General features: G+C 43.8%; 1 protein-coding gene across 2 annotated transcripts in view; it reads left to right on the top strand.

Moving 5' to 3' along the window:
* Nucleotides 1-17,055, top strand: part of LOC109870594 (non-structural maintenance of chromosomes element 4 homolog A) — a 78,198-nt gene extending 61,143 nt beyond the window's left edge. For both annotated transcript variants that reach the window (XM_031804910.1, XM_031804911.1), the window contains exons 3-11: nucleotides 1,025-1,105; nucleotides 1,325-1,455; nucleotides 1,664-1,815; nucleotides 4,811-4,910; nucleotides 7,483-7,573; nucleotides 11,488-11,582; nucleotides 14,561-14,609; nucleotides 15,072-15,157; nucleotides 16,832-17,055. In XM_031804910.1, coding sequence (XP_031660770.1) covers nucleotides 1,025-1,105; nucleotides 1,325-1,455; nucleotides 1,664-1,815; nucleotides 4,811-4,910; nucleotides 7,483-7,573; nucleotides 11,488-11,582; nucleotides 14,561-14,609; nucleotides 15,072-15,157; nucleotides 16,832-16,900 — 854 coding nt within the window. In that variant the 3' untranslated portion in view covers nucleotides 16,901-17,055. The remainder of the gene's footprint in view (nucleotides 1-1,024; nucleotides 1,106-1,324; nucleotides 1,456-1,663; nucleotides 1,816-4,810; nucleotides 4,911-7,482; nucleotides 7,574-11,487; nucleotides 11,583-14,560; nucleotides 14,610-15,071; nucleotides 15,158-16,831) is intronic.
* The last annotated feature ends 510 nt before the right edge of the window (nucleotides 17,056-17,565 follow it).

A 17,565-nucleotide genomic window follows, 5' to 3' on the forward strand; every position in this document is an offset into this window, starting at 1 on the left:
ACACAAGCATTTAGTTAGATACTACTGCACTGTTGGAACTAGAAACACAAGCATTTAGTTAGATACTACTGCACTGTTGGAACTAGGAACACAAGCATTTAGTTAGATACTACTGCACTGTTGGAGCTAGGAACACAAGCATTTAGTTGATATTACTGCACTGTTGGAGCTAGAAACACAAGCATTTAGTTAGATACTACTGCACTGTTGGAACTAGGAACACAAGCATTTAGTTAGATACTACTGCACTGTTGGAGCTAGGAACACAAGCATTTAGTTAGATACTACTGCACTGTTGGAACTAGGAACACAAGCATTTAGTTAGATACTACTGCACTGTTGGAGCTAGGAACACAAGCATTTAGTTGATATTACTGCACTGTTGGAGCTAGAAACACAAGCATTTAGTTAGATACTACTGCACTGTTGGAGCTAGAAACACAAGCATTTAGTTAGATACTACTGCACTGTTGGAACTAGGAACACAAGCATTTAGTTAGATACTACTGCACTGTTGGAACTAGGAACACAAGCATTTAGTTAGATACTACTGCACTGTTGGAGCTAGAAACACAAGCATTTAGTTAGATACTACTGCACTGTTGGAACTAGAAACACAAGCATTTAGTTAGATACTACTGCACTGTTGGAACTAGGAACACAAGCATTTAGTTAGATATTACTGCACTGTTGGAGCTAGAAACACAAGCATTTAGTTAGATATTACTGCACTGTTGGAGCTAGGAACACAAGCATTTAGTTAGATATTACTGCACTGTTGGAGCTAGAAACACAAGCATTTCGCTACACCCGCAATAACATCTGTTAAACGTGTATGTGTCAAATAACATTTTGATTAGATTTGAACTCAGTAAAATCATTGAAATTGTTTCTTGTTGCGTTTTATATATATATTCTGTGCTCCGTATATTTATTAGGCAAACGAACTTCAGCAACGTGGAAATTGATTTCGATGATTTGTCCCAGTTGTACCTTGAACCTTTACCTTCTCTGTTTTTCCCAGAGAACAGAGAGGACATGTTGAGTCCCACCAACAACAAACTGACAGATGTGTTGGAGGAGGCTAACAAACTGTTTGCAGAAGGTATGATAGGATCTGTCAAACTCTTTGCATTGCATCCTTACGTTGAAATCATAGTCAGATAGGCAAAAGTAGGGGGGGGGGGGGTAGCTCTCACGAATCTAGTAATGTCTGAGTGAGTGATTATTACAGGGAAGGAAGTAGTTTTAAAGTTGTTAATATCTCAATCTAATATCCTCACTCTTTTCTTTGTCTTCACCCTCATGTTTTGTCCTCTCTCAGTCCGTCAGGCCCGCGAAGCAGCTCTCGACGCTCAGCTCCTGGTGCTGGCTACAGACCTGGGGAAGGAGAAGGCCACCCAGCTACACGCTGAGGGATCAGCCTTCGATCCCTCAGCCTTCGCCGAACACCTGGTAAGTAGGAGGGAGGATGGGACTGGGAGGAAGTGGAGGTAGAGGAGAAGAGGGTGGGGAAGGAGAAAGGGAAGGAGAGGGAGGTAGGGAAGGAGGAGGAGGGCAAGGAGAGAGAGGAGGGCAAGGAGAGGATTGTGGGTGGTGGTGAAGGCTAACGTTTATCAGATTGCTAACTCTTTATCCTTTGTGTTCTTATTGGTCCACCCAGTTGTCGTTCATGGGTTTGAATCGCCTGGAGGATGAAGATGAGGAGGAGGAGGGTGGTGGTGCGAGCGGTGGCTACCTCCCCCAGGACGCGTGGCAGAGGGTGGCTACTAGAGCTCAACGCTGCTTCAGGACTGCTCCCTCCTTCCACTACATGTGAGTAGAGGAGAGCAGAAGGTGGCTAATAGTCAGCATGTTTGAGGGGGATCAGTTGAATCGCTAATATTAAATAATGTTATTTAAGATACAGGGTGATTTGTAACGTTCTAGATCAGGCATTCCGTACAGTCTGTTTGCAATGTAGTCCAACGCAGACTTCATCCACCTCACCAGACATCATCCTCCACCTCGCTCCACCTCACTTCATCCACCTCACTTCATCCACCTCACCAGACATCATCCTCCAACTCTTTGGGGGCAAAGGTGACCACTCACCAAATATGCTCAGAGAAAATGTGTACTGAACCAAAAATATTACAGTTCAGGAAATCAGGAAATCAGTGAATTGAAATAAATAAATTAGGCCCTAATCTATGGATTTCACGATTGGAAATACAGATATGCATTTGTTGGTCACAGATACCTTTAAAAAAATGGTGTCGTGGAAATGTCCTCTATTTACCAAATCATGAGAGCAAACCACACACAAGTCAGAGTTAGTTATCAACGTCCATCTTTAATTATATAAGCTCTATAGCATTTTGACTTTCAACAGTTCAGTATCTCTAATGAAAAGTTGAGAGTCCCCCCACAATGGCAAAATGGGATCCTTTATAGCAAAGATCACACATAGTCAGACAGCATATACATAATTCATCGTTCAGCTTTGTCTCCTTTCCCAAACCCCAGAACCATAAACCAAATCCTCCATATCAACAGGCATATATCAAATTGTCATTTAGATACAACCCACTCTAAATACAAACTCCTGGACAAACTCACGGAGAGGAGAATGAGGCTATAGGTTAAGATAGAAACAACATTAGAGGGAGCATAGAATGATTCCAGACACTGCCACCCTCCTTTCTCCACTGGGAAAAGTAGGGAGTAAAAGATATGTTTACACATGATGACACTTTGACCTCTCCCCTCTCTCAGCGGCCCAAGCAACTTAGTCTTGACATAGAACAGATAACTGCAACCTCGCCACAGTATTATACAAAAATACCATTCTGATGGGAAGTAACTTACACACATTAGATGAATATAAAACATCATACATATGTTACCAACATATTCTGAATCTTCCCTAACAATGGGCCTCAGTATTTCTTCACTGTATTTTTTTTTGCATTCAAATTGCCATCTATAAAATGCAATTGTGTTCGTTGTGCCTGCCCATACCATAACCCCACCATGGGGCCCTCTGCTCACAACGTTGACATCAGTAAACACCATACCATAACCCCACCATGGGGCCCTCTGCTCACAACGTTGACATCAGTAAACACCATACCATAACCCCACCATGGGGCCCTCTGTTCACAAAGTTGACATCAGTAAACACCATACCATAACCCCACCTCCACCATGGGAACTCTGTTCACAACGTTGACATCAGTAAACACCATACCATAACCCCACCATGGGGCACTCTGTTCACAACGTTGACATCAGTAAACACCATACCATAACCCCACCATGGGGCACTCTGTTCACAACGTTGACATCAGTAAACACCATACCATAACCCCACCATGGGGCACTCTGTTCACAACGATGACATCAGTAAACACCATACCATAACCCCACCGCCACCATGGGGCACTCTGTTCACAACGTTGACATCAGTAAACACCATACCATAACCCCACCATGGGGCACTCTGTTCACAACGTTGACATCAGTAAACACCATACCATAACCCCACCGCCACCATGGGGCACTCTGTTCACAACGTTGACATCAGTAAACACCATACCATAACCCCACCGCCACCATGGGGCACTCTGTTCACAACGTTGACATCAGTAAACACCATACCATAACCCCACCGCCACCATGGGGCACTCTGTTCACAACGTTGACATCAGTAAACACCATACCATAACCCCACCATGGGGCACTCTGTTCACAACGTTGACATCAGTAAACACCATACCATAACCCCACCTCCACCATGGGGCCCTCTGTTCACAACGTTGACATCAGTAAACACCATACCATAACCCCACCGCCACCATGGGGCACTCTGTTCACAACGTTGACATCAGTAAACACCATACCATAACCCCACCGCCACCATGGGGCACTCTGTTCACAACGTTGACATCAGTAAACACCATACCATAACCCCACCATGGGGCACTCTGTTCACAACGTTGACATCAGTAAACACCATACCATAACCCCACCTCCACCATGGGGCCCTCTGTTCACAACGTTGACATCAGTAAACACCATACCATAACCCCACCGCCACCATGGGGCACTCTGTTCACAACGTTGACATCAGTAAACACCATACCATAACCCCACCTCCACCATGGGGCACTCTGTTCACAACGATGACATCAGTAAACACCATACCATAACCCCACCATGGGGCACTCTGTTCACAACGATGACATCAGCAAACACCATACCATAACCCCACCTCCACCATGGGGCACTCTGTTCACAACGTTGACATCAGCAAAACGCTCGTCCACATGACGCCATTCAGTTGGACATAATTGCAAATTCTCTAAAACGATGTTGGAGGTGGCTTATGGTAGAGAAATGAACATTCAATTCTATGGCAAAAGCTCTGGTGGATATTCCTGCAGTCAGCGTGCCAATTGAACGCTCCCTCAAAACTTGAGACATCTGTGGCATTGTGTTGTGTGACAAAACGTAACATTTTAGTGGCTTTTATTTTCCCCAGGACAAGGTGCGCCTGAGTAATGATCACGCTGTTTAATCAGCTTCTTGATATGCCTCACCTGTCAAGTGGATGGATTATCTTAGCAAAGGAGAAATGCTCACTAACAGGGATCTAAACTAATTGGTGCACAAACATTTGAGAGAAATCAGCTTTTTGTGCATACGGAACATTTCTGGGATCTTTTATTTCAGCTCATGAAACATGGGACCAACACTTTACATGTTGTGTTTATATTTAGTTTAGTGCGTAACCGTCTCTGACTGTCCCTGTGTGTGTCTCTACCAGGATGGGATCGTTCCTGGCTGAGTTGCCTCCGCCTCGCCAGAGAGTAGAGAGACAGAGGAAAGTTCCCGGGAGGGAAGCCAAGAGGATCATGCCCACTCAGGTCTCCGCTTTAACACTGACCCCAACCTGACTGAACTGTAGGAGTCTCCCCCTTTTTCATACTGTTATTTGACCCCAACCTGTATTCTCCTGTCACATTGTCTTTTCAAGGTTCCAGGGAGAGAAATTAAGCTAGCCCGCTAGCCTGAGGCTAGTACCGTTCAGACCGAGCTAGTAGAAAATATCTCATAGCTCTGATCTTAGACTTGGGATCTACTAGCCTGGCTGGCCAGTGCACAAAATCCTTAAATTCTAGTGGATGACCAGCCCAGCCCAGTACAGTTTGGCTTGGCTTGGCTTGACTTGGCTTGGCTTGGCTCGACCCTTCTCTGTTTTACATAAAGTTACTCTTTGTTAAGAGGATCAGTTTGATCAGCGATCAGCCTGAATGTACAGTAACAATCAACAGTTAGGACACACCAACTCATTCCAGGGTTTTTCTTAATTATTATTATTTATTTTTTTACATTTTTCTACATTGTAGAATAATAGTGAAGACAGAAAAACTATGAAAAAACACACAATCATGTAGTAACCAAAATAAAGTGTTAAACAAATTATAATATATTTTATATTTGCGATTCTTTAAAATAGCTATCCTTTGCCTTGATGTCAGCTTAGCACATGCTTGGCATTCTCTTAACCAACCTCACGAGAGTCAACAGGAATGCATTTCAATTAACAGATGTGACTTGTTAAAAGTGAATGTGTGGAATTTCTTTCCTTCTTAATGCATTTGAGCCAATCAGTTGTGTTGTGACAAGGTAGGGGTGGTAAACAGAAGATAAAAGACCAAGTCCATATTATGGCAAGAACAGCTCAAATAAGCAAAGAGAAACGACATTCCATCATTACTTTAAGACTTGAAGGTCAGTCAATCCGGAATATTTCAAGAATGTTTCTTCAAGTGCAGTCGCAAAAACCATCAAGTGCTGTGATGAAACTGTCTCTCGTGAGGACCGCCACAAGAAAGGAAGACCCAGAGTTACCTCTGCTGCAGAGGATAAGTTCATTAGAGTTAACTGTCTCTCATGAGGACCACCACAAGAAAGGAAGACCCAGAGTTACCTCTGCTGCAGAGGATACATTCATTAAAGTTAACTGCACCTCAGATTGGAAGGAAAGAGGGAAATAAATACATTCTTCACAGAGTTCAATCATTAGTTAACTGCACCTCAGATTGCAGTTAAAGTAACAGACACATCTCAACTGACGGTGTGAATCAGGCCTTCATGGTCGAATTGCTGCAAAGAAACCACTACTAAAGGACACCAATAAGAAGAAGAGACTTGCTTGGGCCAAGAAACATGAGAAATGGACATTAGATCAGTGGAAATCTGTCCTTTGGTCTGATGAGTCCAAATATGAGATTTTTGGTTTCAACCACTGTGTCGTTGTGAGACAGAGTAGGTGAATGGATGATCTCCGCAATGTGTGGTTCCCAATATGAAGCATGGAGGATAAGGTGGTGTGATGGTGCTTTGCTGGTAACACTGTCAGTGATTTATTTAGAATTCAAGGTACACTTAACCAGCATGGCTACCACAGCACTCTGCAGCGATACACCATCCCATCTGGTTTGCGCTTAGTGGGACTATCATTTGTTTTTCAACAGGACAATCACCCAACACACCTCCAGGCTGTGTAAGGGCTATTTGACCAAGAAGGACAGTGATGGAGTGCTGCATCAGATGACCTGGCCTCCAAAATCCCCCGACCTCAACCAAATTGAGATGGTTTGGGATGAGTTGGACCGAATAGAGTGAAGGAAAAGCAGCCAAAAAGTGCTCAGCATATGTGGGAAGTCCTTCAAGAATGTTGGAAAAGCATTCCAGGTGAAGCTGGTTGAGAGAATGCCAAGAGTGTGTATAAAGCTGTCATCAAGGCAAAGGGTGGCTACTTTGAAGAATCTCAAAATTTAAGTTTAATCTCAAAGTTTAACACTTTTTTGGTTACTACATGATTCCATGTGATATTTCATAGTTGTGATGTCTTCACTATTATTCTACAATGTAGAAAATAGTAAAATGATTGAAAAACCCTGGAATGAGAAGGTGTGTCCAAACCTTTGACTGGTACTGTATGTGCTTAATATTTCTGTCACAATGGGGACTGTGTTTCTCTTTTGAAAAATATATTTATTTGTATTTAAAAAAAATGTTATGTTACCCCCTTTTTCTCCCCAATTTTGTGGTTTCCAATTGTTAGTAGCTACTATCTTGTCTCATCGCTACAACTCCTGTACGGGCTCGGGAGAGACGAAGGTCGAGAGCCATGCGTCCTCCGAAACACAACCCAACAAAGCCGCACTGCTTCTTAACACAGCGCGCATCCAAACCCTCCCTAACCCGGACGACGCTAGGCCAATTGTGCGTCGCCCCATGCACCTCCCGGTCGCGGCCGGCTGCGACAGAGCCTGAGCTCGAACCCAGAGTCTCTGGTGGCACAGCTAGCACTGCGATGTAGTGCCTTAGACCACTGCGCCACCCGGGAGGCCCCTGAAAAATATTTTTTACCTCAACGAGACTAACTTAAATAAATTAATAAATATTTGATGTTATTGCCTGTTCCAGTTGAGGAGGATGGAGGAGTCTCACCAGGAAGCTACAGAGAAGGAGGTAGAGAGGATTCTGGGATACCTGCAGGGCTACTTCAACGACGACCGTGAGTCATGACTGTCTAATAATAATACATTATATTTAAATAGCGGTTTTCAAGGACTGTCTCTTTACAATTGTATAAAGGAAAACACAAGACAACAGGACTAAACAGAAAGGAATGAAAAAAGATTAAACCGATTAGGGCTCAAGGAAAATAAAGGTTGTGATGACTCTGACTCTAGCTATGACCATGACTCTGACTCTAGCTATGACTCTGACTATGACTCTAGCTATGACTATGACTCTGACTCTAGCTATGACTCTGACTCTAGCTATGACTCTAGCTCTGACCATGACTCTGACTCTAGCTATGACTATGACTCTGACTCTAGCTATGACTCTAGCTATGACTCGGACTCTAGCTATGACTCGGACTCTAGCTATGACTCTAGCTCTGACCATGACTCTGACTCTAGCTATGACTCTGAGTCTAGTTATGACTCTAGCTATGACTATGACTCTGACTCTAGCTATGACTCGGACTCTAGCTATGACTATGACTCTGACTCTAGCTATGACCTTGGATCCTCTACTCCAGGTATTCCCAAACTGTGGTAGGGTGCAGTTTCTCTACCATAATTTTTTAAACAAAAAAAACTAAAACATTTTTCAAACAGTCCATTTATATTTTCCAACGGGGCTACACATTTGGGTGAGGTTTTTTTCTCGCCTCAGTAGCCTCGTTTCACTGCCCAAAATAAAATGAAACCATCTAGTGTTCAGTGAAATAACAACACAATGTCAAATACAGGAAGCCTAGTCACATATTTAACATCCAATCACATTAACCGTTACTCATCCAATCACATTAACCGTTACTCATCCAATCACATTAACCGTTACTCATCCAATCACATTAACCGTTACTCATCCAATCACATTAACCGTTACTCATCCAATCACATTAACCGTTACTCATCCAATCACATTAACCGTTACTCATCCAATCACATTAACCGTTACTCATCCAATCACATTAACCATTACTCATCCAATCACATTAACCGTTACTCATCCAATCACATTAACCGTTGGTCTCTCACAGGAAACCTTCATTTAGAAATGAAACATGACCATTTGAAAAATAAGCCACAGGAGTTTGAGTGAGAATAGACTGTAGAGTGGTAAGACATGTATAAAAGCAACAGATACCATTAATAAGAAGGTTCTAGAAGCATCTTATATGGTGAGCTACCGAGTGGCTAGGACAGGCAAGCCCCATACTATTGTGGAGGAGTGGCTAGGACAGGCAAGCCCCATACTATTGTGGAGGAGTGGCTAGGACAGACAAGCCCCATACTATTGTGGAGGAGTGGCTAGGACAGGCAAGCACCATACTATTGTGGAGGACTGGCTAGGACAGACAAGCACCATACTATTGTGGAGGAGTGGCTAGGACAGACAAGCCCCATACTATTGTGGAGGACTGGCCAGGACAGGCAAGCCCCATACTATTGTGGAGGACTGGCTAGAACAGGCAAGCCCCATACTATTGTGGAGGACTGGCTAGGACAGACAAGCACCATACTATTGTGGAGGAGTGGCTAGAACAGGCAAGCCCCATACTATTGTAGAGGAGTGGCTAGGACAGGCAAGCCCCATACTATTGTGGAGGAGTGGCTAGGACAGGCAAGCCCCATACTATTGTGGAGGAGTGGCTAGAACAGGCAAGCACCATACTATTGTGGAGGAGTGGCTAGGACAGGCAAGCACCATACTATTGTGGAGGAGTGGCTAGGACAGGCAAGCCCCATACTATTGTGGAGGAGTGGCTAGGACAGACAAGCCCCATACTATTGTGGAGGAGTGGCTAGGACAGGCAAGACCCATACTATTGTAGAGGACTTAATTCTTCCTGCTGCCGTGGATAAGGCTGGGACAGACAAGCCCCATACTATTGTAGAGGACTTTATTCTTCCTGCTGCCGTGGATATGGCTGGGACAGACAAGCACCATACTATTGTGGAGGACTGGCTAGGACAGACAAGCACCATACTATTGTGGAGGACTGGGTAGGACAGACAAGCACCATACTATTGTGGAGGAGTGGGGAGGACAGACAAGCACCATACTATTGTGGAGGACTGGCTAGGACAGACAAGCACCATACTATTGTGGAGGACTGGCTAGGACAGACAAGCACCATACTATTGTGGAGGAGTGGCGAGGACAGACAAGCCCCATACTATTGTAGAGGACTTTATTCTTCCTGCTGCCGTGGATAAGGCTGGGACAATGCTGGGGGAAAAGGACAAAAAACTATACAGACAATGACTTCATCAAACAACACTGTTTCCTGATGCATCAGTGACATGGCAGGAGATGCTTTGAAACCATTTCTGATTCACATACAAGCCAGTGAATTATATGCGTTACAGCTGGATGAGTCAACAGACGTGGAGGGCCTGGGACAGCTCCTGATATATGTCTGTTACAGCTGGATGAGTCAACAGACGTGGTGGGCCTGGCACAGCTCCTGGTATATGTCTGTTACAGCTGGATGAGTCAACAGACGTGGCCTGGCACAGCTCCTGGTATATGTCTGTTACAGCTGGATGAGTCAACAGGTCCTGGCACAGCTCCTGGTATATGTCTGTTACGTTTATGGGAGGTCTATTAAGGTAGACATCCTCTTCTGCAAACCACTGGAAACCAGGACAACAGGAGAGGATATTTCTAAAGTACTGGACAGCTTTGTGACATCAAATGGACTTTGGTGGTCAACATGTGTTGGTATCTGTACTGATGGTGCAAAAGCCATGACTGCAGCATCCACCTAGAGGCTCTTGGGTCCACTGCAGCATCCACCGAGAGGCTCTTGGGTACACTGCAGCATCCACCGAGAGGCTCTTGGGTACACTGCAGCATCCACCGAGAGGCTCTTGGGTCCACTGCAGCATCCACCTAGAGGCTCTTGGGTACACTGCAGCATCCACCGAGAGGCTCTTGGGTACACTGCAGCATCCACCGAGAGGCTCTTGGGTACACTGCAGCATCCACCTAGAGGCTCTTGGGGACACTGCAGCATCCACCAGGAGGCTCTTGGGTACACTGCAGCAACCACCTAGAGGCTCTTGGGTACACTGCAGCATCCACCGAGAGGCTCTTGGGTACACTGCAGCATCCACTGAGAGGCTCTTGGGTACACTGCAGCATCCACCAAGAGGCTCTTGGGTACACTGCAGCATCCACCAAGAGGCTCTTGGGTACACTGCAGCATCCACCAAGAGGCTCTTGGGTACACTGCAGCATCCACCAAGAGGCTCTTGCTGCCAAGGGAATGCCTGACAGGTTGAAAGACGTTTTGGACACTACAGTGAAAATGGTTAACTTTGTTAAAGCAAGGCCCCTGAACTCTCGTATATTTTTTACATTATGCAATGATATGGGCAGCGACCATGTAACGCTTTTACAACATACAGAAGAGCGCTGGTTATCAAGGGGCAAAATATTGACACATTTTTTGAATTGAGAGACGAGCTTAAAGTTTACTTTACTGACCATAAGGTTCACTTGTCTGACCCTCTTGCATGATGATGAGTTTCTCACACGACTGGCCAAATCTGGGTGATGTTTTTTTCTCACCTGAATGATCTGACTCTAGCATAACAGGGACTCTTCACAACTATATTCAATGTGCGGGACACAATTGAGGCTATGATTAAGAAGTTGGAGCTCTTCTCTGTTTGCATTAACAAGGAAAACACACAGGTTTTTCCATCATCGTATGATTTTTGTTGTTGTCCGCAAATGAACTCAAGTTTACGGACAGATGTCAGATGTGACCTCCGTGGCAAAAAGTGTTACAAAATATGTTATATGAACTTTGTTGTAGATGTTAAATTAGACGTTAAATGATTTGATATTAGTTGGTTAAAGAGCTATTTGTCATGTGTCTCTCTCCTCTTGTATCTCCAGCAACATCTCCCATCTCCTACTATGAGTTTGTCATAGACCCCACCTCCTTCTCCCGCTCGGTGGAGAACATCTTCCACACCTCCTTCCTGGTCAGGGTGAGTGGTACATGTTGGATACTTCAGATCAATATATCGGCACCTTTTTTTTTACATGATTCACTATTTATTGTAAAATAACTTTTAATTGTGTATTTGTTTGATTTACAACTGCACAGGACCGAAGGAAAAAAAATTGTAATCAAAACTGATACTTAGATGTAAAATGAATTTGGTTGGAGGTAAGGGATTCTTGTTTGTATTGTTTATCTTACATGTATAAGGTGCCAACATTCAACCAGTTTTTAAAAAGAAACAAACGGAATATTCTACTCCACTGCACTCTATTGTAAAGTGCAAGGGTGACAGTATATTGACTGCATCTGTAGGTACTACCTACCGGGGCGGCAGGGTAGCCTAGTGGTTAGAGCGTTGGAATAGTAACCGAAAGGTTGCAAGTTCAAATCCACGAGCTGACAAGATACAAATCTATCGTTCTTCCCCTGTACAAGGCAGTTAACCCACTGTTCCTAGGCTGTCATTGAAAATAAGAATTTGTTCTTAACTGACTTGCCTAGTTAAATAAAGGTAATATATATATTTAGTTCCTAGTCTGTCATTGAACATAAGAATTAACCCACTAGGCCGTCATTGAAAATAAGAATTTGTTCCCAACTGACTAGTTAAATGAAGGTAAAATATAAACATTTAAAAAATATGTCCCTAATTGTGTCTGTAGGCAGTAGCTACGTAGATATGAAAAGACGACTCTCCTTAAGCTTGTTGTCTGTAGGTAGTAGCTAGCTACCGTAGATATGAAAAGACGACTCCCCTGAAGCTTGTTGTCTGTAGGTAGTAGCTAGCTACGTAGATATGAAAAGACGACTCTCCTTAAGCTTGTTGTCTGTAGGTAGTAGCTAGCTACCGTAGATATGAAAAGACGACTCCCCTGAAGCTTGTTTATCGTAGAGCAGAACAACCCCATTTCCATGTTGGTGACATTTAGTTTTGTAGCTCCAGCGGTTCAGTCCGTGGAAGACGTCTTGGAAATGAGGGCGTCCGATAGAGAGTTCAGACGACTGCCGTAAAGCTTGTGGATGGCGTGCAGCCCAACAAACAACACCGTTGTGTTCACAGGAGTCTCGTATTTCTAAGGTGGTGACTTATTAGTGTGTATATTATTTTTTGTCGGGATCTTCTCCTGTCCACTGTCGCAAGTCCCATCTTACGGAAAAGAAGCAAACTTTTTAGAGGGGATTGAGCTGCAGCTGCTACAAGAAACACAGGTTACGTACATAACCGCGGTTACGTGTGCTATTGCATCACTCCAATATGGTATCCTTCCGCACAGGCAGGAAACACTCGTCAGTCGCGTCTACCGGGTAGTGCTGCGGTCGACCGCCTTTAAAAGCTGCTGCCGCGGCACTACTTCCTTTATCGAGGCACCGTAGATCACTGACAAAGACGATTGGAGTGATCGAATAGCTCACAAAGCCGTGGTTACATACACTATTTATACAAAAGTATGTGGACACACCTTTAAATTAGTGGATTTGGCTATTTTCAGCCACATTTTGCTGACAGGTGTATAAAATCGAGCACATAGCCATGTAATCTCCATAGACAACTATTGGCAATAGAATGGCCTTACTGAAGAGCTCAGTGACTTTCAGTTTGTCAAATGTCTGCCCTGCTAGAGCTGCTCCCGGTCAACTGTTAGGGACGTTATTGTGAAGTGGAAACGTCTAGGAGCAACAACGGCTCAGCCGTGAAGTGGTAGGACACACAAGCTCTAAGAATGGGACAGACGAGTGCTGAAGAGTGTAAAAAATGATCAAACTGCCTCTGGAAGCAACGTCAGCACAAGAACTGTTTGTCTGGAGCTTCATGAAATGGGTTTCCATGGCCGAGCAGCTGCACACAAGCCTAAGACCACCATGCGCAATGACAAGTGTCGGCTGGAGTGGAGTAAAGTTCGCCGCCATTGGACTCTGGAGCAGTGGAAGCGTGTTCTCTGGAGTGATGAATCACGCTTCACCATCTGGCAGTCTGACGGACGAATCTGGGTTTGGCAGATGCCAGGAGATCGCTACCTGCCCCAATGCATAGTGTCAACTGTAAAGTTTGGTGGATAAGGAATAATGGTCTTGGGCTGTTTTTCATTGGTTCAGGCCCCTTAGTTCCAGTGAAGGGAAATCTTAACTCTACAGCAACTCTACAGATTCTGTGCTTCCAACTTTAAGGCAACAGTTTGAGGAAGGACCTTTCCTGTTTCAGCATGACAACGCCCCCGAACACAAAGCGAGTTCCATACAGAAATGGTTTGTTGAGATCAGTGTGAAAGACTTGACTGTCCTGCACAGAGCCTTGACCTCAACCCCCCTGACCTCAACCCCCCTGACCTCAACCCCCCTGACCTCAACCCCATCGAACACCTTTAGGATGAATTGGAACACCGACTGCGAGCCAGGCCTTAATCGCCCAACATCAGTGCCCGATCTCACTAATGATCTTGTGGCTGAATGGAAGCAAGTCCCCCTGCAGCAATGTCCCACCATCTAGTGGAAAGCCTTCCCAGAAGAGTGGAGGCTGTTATAGCAGCAATGTTCCACCATCTAGTGGAAAGCCTTCCCAGAAGAGTGGAGGCTGTTATAGCAGCAATGTTCCAACATCTAGTGGAAAGCCTTCCCAGAAGAGAGGAGGCTGTTATAGCAGCAATGTTCCTACATCTAGTGGAAAGCCTTCCCAGAAGAGTGGAGGCTGTTATAGCAGCAATGTTCCAACATCTAGTGGAAGCAGCAATATTCCAACATCTAGTGGAAAGCCTTCCCAGAAGAATGGAGGAAGCTGTTTTCACAGCAAAATGGGGGTACCAACTCCATATTAATGCCCATGATTTTAGAATGAGCCGTTCGACGAGCAGGTTTCCACATACGTTTGGTCATGTAGTGTATTATTCTACCTATGATAGGAGGTAGCAGCCGCTAACACCTCTCCTGTCTCTTCTCTTATTGGTGGATTTTGATGGCGTTTGTCAGGATGGTGTGGCGAGGATGTACCTGGACCACGATAAACTTCCTTGTATCGGTGAGAAAACAACCCATGATATGTGTAGCTGGTTTTGGAGATCATTTTTCACTGGGCTTTACTGTTGCTGTTCTTCTTGGGTCATTCATGTTATCTTGTGGGTTCCGGTCCGTGTGTCTGTCTGTGTGTCTGTCTGTGTGTGTGTCTGTGTCTCTCTCTGTGTCTGTCTGTGTGTGTGACTGTGTGTGTGTCTGTGTCTCTCTCTGTGTGTGTCTCTGTGTGTGTGTGTCTGTGTGTGTCTGTGTGTGTGTCTGTGTGTGTCTGTGTGTGTATCTGTGTGTGTCTGTGTGTCTATCTGTGTGTCTATCTGTGTGTGTCTCTGTGTGTGACTGTGTGTGTGTGACTGTGTGTGTGTGTCTGTGTGTCTCTGTGTGTCTCTGTGTGTCTCTCTCTGTGTGTGTGTGTGTGTGTGTGTGTGTGTATCTGTGTGTGTGTGTATCTGTGTGTGTCTGTGTGAGACAGCTCCTGTAGAAGAAGGGGAGGTGGAGGCTGGTGGAACATCCAGCAGACAGCAGTGTGTCATCTCTATCAGCCCCAAGAGTTGGAAGGTATGACACACACACACATAAATACTACAGATACACACACTACACACACACACACACACATAAATACTACAGATACACACACTACACACACACACACACACATACACTACACACACATACACACCCACATATACTACACACAACACACACACACACACACACACACACACACACACACACACACACACACACACACACACACACACACACACACACACATACACGGGTAGATAACAGAGTCTATACAGGCACATAACACAGAGTCTATACAGAGTCATAACACAGAGTCTATACAGGTACATAACACAGAGTCTATACAGGTACATAACACAGAGTCTATACAGGTACATAACACAGAGTCTATACAGGTACATAACACAGAGTCTATACAGGTACATAACACAGAGTCTATACAGGTACATAACACAGAGTCTATACAGGTACATAACACAGAGTCATAACACAGAGTCTATACAGGTACATAACACAGAGTCTATACAGGTACATAACACAGAGTCTATACAGGTACATAACACAGAGTCTATACAGGTACATAACACAGAGTCTATACAGGTACATAACACAGAGTCTATACAGGTACATAACACAGAGTCTATACAGGTACATAACACAGAGTCATAACACAGCGTCTATACAGGTACATAACACAGAGTCTATACAGGTACATAACACAGAGTCTATACAGGTACATAACACAGAGTCATAACACAGCGTCTATACAGGTACATAACACAGAGTCATAACACAGAGTCTATACAGGTACATAACACAGAGTCATAACACAGAGTCTATACAGGTACATAACACAGAGTCTATACAGGTACATAACACAGAGTCTATACAGGTACATAACACAGAGTCATAACACAGCGTCTATACAGGTACATAACACAGAGTCTATACAGGTACATAACACAGAGTCTATACAGGTACATAACACAGAGTCATAACACAGCGTCTATACAGGTACATAACACAGAGTCATAACACAGCGTCTATACAGGTACATAACACAGAGTCATAACACAGAGTCTATACAGGCACATAACACAGAGTCTATACAGGTACATAACACAGAGTCATAACACAGAGTCTATACAGGTACATAACACAGAGTATATACAGGTACATAACACAGAGTCTATACGGGTACATAACACAGAGTCTATACAGGTACATAACACAGAGTCATAACACAGCGTCTATACAGGTACATAACACAGAGTCTATACAGGTACATAACACAGAGTCTATACAGGTACATAACACAGCGTCTATACAGGTACATAACACAGAGTCTATACAGGTACATAACACAGAGTCATAACACAGAGTCTATACAGGTACATAACACAGAGTCTATACAGGTACATAACACAGAGTCTGTACAGGAGTTGATTGTAATTGTTGTTGTTGATGATGATGATGATGATGATGATGTATCACAGAGCTGAACTGTATTTTCTTCTGTTCTGAGTTTGTTGTCGTTGATGTTTTCTTCTGTTCTGAGTTTGTTGTCATTGATGTTTTCTTCTGTTCTGAGTTGGTTGTCGTTGATGTTTTCTTCTGTTCTGAGTTGGTTGTCGTTGATATTTTCTTCTGTTCTGAGTTTGTTGTCGTTGATGTTTTCTTCTGTTCTGTCTCTCTCCGTAGGAGATAATTGAGGTCTTTAGTATCAGCGAGCCTCTGATCCACCCTCCCAGCACACAGCACACAGAATGATACTGCTCCTTTTTAAAACATCATCATCTTGTTGCCTTTACCTCTAGCTGTAAATATATATAAATATATTATATAAATATACATTTTCTCTAAATAGTTGTTGTTCACAATTTTTAAATTCATGACATTTATTTGATTAAAAAGAGAGAACCGAACTCAGTGATTTGTTGTCATTTTTTTTTACTTCAAGGAAGCGAAGAAAGCTTGTATATCCACGTGACTGAGGGTAGATTGCCTCTGCGTTGTGTTTTGATTAGACTTACCTATAACCATAGGATCAGGGTTGGTGATATTGTATTCTCTGATAATGACAGGAAAATCTTCTATGAACAAATGCCATGCTGCCTTTATACACACAGTGTTTTGTCCTATATTTGTATTTCATGTTTCATCCTCCGTCCCCGCAGGAGGCCTTTTGCCTTTTGGTAGGCCGTCATTGTAAATAAGAATTTGTTCTTAAATTACTTGCCTAGTTAAATAAAGGTTAAATATATAAACAATTCTGCAAAGTACACCCCACCCACCCCCCATTTAAAAATATATATTAACAATAAAACAGGACATGCTAGCCCAATGACGACATGTAGCCTACAGTAGAAAGTGAAGTAGCTAGCTAGCATGTACAGCATTCAATAATGCAAAAGGTCCATAAAAGTATATAAATG

Source organism: Oncorhynchus kisutch, linkage group LG25 (genome assembly GCF_002021735.2).
Source record: "Oncorhynchus kisutch isolate 150728-3 linkage group LG25, Okis_V2, whole genome shotgun sequence".
Lineage (NCBI taxonomy): Eukaryota > Metazoa > Chordata > Actinopteri > Salmoniformes > Salmonidae > Oncorhynchus > Oncorhynchus kisutch.